This window comes from Myotis davidii, unplaced genomic scaffold (genome assembly GCF_000327345.1).
Source record: "Myotis davidii unplaced genomic scaffold, ASM32734v1 scaffold162, whole genome shotgun sequence".
Classification (NCBI taxonomy): Eukaryota; Metazoa; Chordata; class Mammalia; order Chiroptera; family Vespertilionidae; genus Myotis; species Myotis davidii.
The window spans coordinates 5,421,281-5,423,685 of record NW_006300036.1 but is presented as its reverse complement, the minus strand read 5'-3'; the positions used below and the strand labels follow the sequence as shown (position 1 = coordinate 5,423,685).

General features: G+C 33.8%; 1 protein-coding gene across 1 annotated transcript in view; it reads left to right on the top strand.

Annotated features, from left to right (window-relative positions):
- The window catches only part of COL24A1 (collagen type XXIV alpha 1), a 311,443-nt gene that overhangs the window by 148,224 nt on the left and 160,814 nt on the right, over positions 1-2,405 (top strand). Inside the window, exon 24 of the mRNA XM_015572114.1 lies at positions 1,030-1,074. Within this exon, the coding sequence (XP_015427600.1) occupies positions 1,030-1,074 (45 nt within the window). The remainder of the gene's footprint in view (positions 1-1,029; positions 1,075-2,405) is intronic.

Here is a 2,405-nt window from a genome sequence, read left to right as displayed (position 1 = left end):
ATAAAACATATACTCCTGTCAGATTAACTATGTGAAACACCCTGAACTTGATCTTCTACCTGTCATTAATATATCTATGCCTTTGTTCAGCCTTTGTTCACGCCATATCTCACCATCAAAAATGGCTATTCTCATCACCAGTGTAAATATCACCTCTTCTTCAGGGCCCAACTCAAATGTAGTTTCATAATTCATTATTTGAAATTGTTAATGTTTGGATTTTCAGAAATACTGTGGTCATTATACTGTATTTTACTTAACATGCCAATAGGCTATGGTCAGCACACCATATTATGGTGTCACACCATAATTAGACACATGAATATTTATTTGGTGAACTGTCAAGATGTTCAGATTTATCAGAATAAATCAACACTATAATAAACAGCCTGACTCAGATCAGGTAAAGGATTGCTGCCAAATAAATTCAGGTTAGGACACGTTTGTCACCAAGTTGTGAAAAACTGGGTTTTCAGAGCTTTAGGGACTGTGAATTACGATTATAAACATAACATTACTTCTCCAGTGAAGTCAGCTCTAGCTCCACCAGCCCACAGCGTGCCTGTTCCTATGATGCCCTTTGCGACTTATGTGTGGCATGTGTTCTGTTCTTCTGGGAGATACCTAATTTTCTGAAGCAAATAGAGCATTCCTGTGGGCAAGGGCTTTGTTTGTATTCTTTTTAACATTTTCCACAGTGCCTACCATCGGCCTTTTGCAGAGTACATCTCAATAAATATTTTATTTTTTGAATTTTATTTGTAGAAGTGGTTAAAAATTGATTAAAAGTCCTTACTGGAAGAATGTAACTTAAGAAAATAGGTTATTACTATTTGAATGAAAATAGAGTCATGTTCCATAAAAAAGCTGTCTAGTGAACTGTCAACCTAGTTTTGAATAACTGAGATTTCTTTTGCCTTTTTCTATGTTATAACTAGATAATTACATTAAAATGAAAACATAAGTAATGCATGAATAATCTTGTTGGAAAAATAGTCATTTTTGCAACTTTATATTCTTTATTAACAGGGAGAAGTGGGAGATCAAGGAAACATTGGAAAGATTGGTGAAACAGTAAGTTTATTTTATGCTGATCCTTCTTTTATATTTCAATTATCTGTAAGCATTTTTAGAAATCATGTTAGCCATGATCAGTACTTATAAAATTCAGAACAAAAAATTCCACAAATTTAAATTCACTTGTGCTGTGACAAATAAAACCTACTGTATAAGAGAGAAATAAGGGGAAACATAGTGACTAACATTTTCATCCAAATATAAATTATATTTATGATCTCAGGAGCAGTCTTGTTTCTAATAAGTGGTCTTTAATTTTAGTTCTGATATTTTGAATTAAATTTGGCCTTAACATTTTTCATTATTAAAGAGTTATAAGTTATCAAACCATAAAAATAGTCTAATAGTTTGAAGATACCTTTCTGTATATTTGAAAGATGGAATGAACCAAGAGGTAATGAGGTAGAATGCATATTATAATTTATTATCTCAACAAATGTTTTACTTTTAAAAATTTACATTACTGCAGAAGTAGGAGGATTCATGTTGTATTTGAATCAGATAGGTTACAAGTAATTTTATTTTATACAATGGATAAAGCTAGCTAAAATATTCTCTAACAAATGAACCTATTTAACATATACAAAGTACTATGTTAAATTAATGCAATTTTTAATTTATTTACATAGTGAGCTGGGTTGTCACAAAGCAAGTGATACCATTTAATAGATTAAATGAGCAAATTCAAGTCCTTATAACCTATCTTATGACTTAAATAAAAATAAAATTTCAAAAATTATTTTGTAAGCTTCAGTAATTAAATAATCATATCTTCTTGTCTTATTGTAAAACAACAATGCATTTCTTATACTCTTAATTGTTGCCATTACTTATTAATAAAAATAAGGAGAATATCCATTTACTCTTAAAAGATCATTGCCATACCAATGAATTCTGAATACCTGAAGGGGAACTTTTTGTACTTGTTTTTACTGAGAAGGGAAATTTCAATGGAGTATTTGTATCAGTTGGATTTTTCAAGGCTTCACATCAATTATTATAACTCACATTTCTCCAAGGTTACTCAAAGAAATTAAATGCTGCCATTTTTGAATTGCTTAAAAAATATATATAAACTAGAGACCTGGTGCACGGATTTGTGTACCAGTGGGGTCCTTCGGCCTGGCCTGTGGGGATCGGGCTGAAACAGGCTCTCCAACATCCCCTGAGGGGTCCTGAATTGCGAGAGAGCACAGGCCAGGTCGAGGGAGCCCCACCCATGCAAGATCAGGGGCCGGGGAGGGACCACAGGAGGGCTCCAGGGCGTGTCTGGCCCACGTTGCCCAGTCCTGATCAGGGCCAGCTGGGGAGGGACCGCAGGAGTGTCC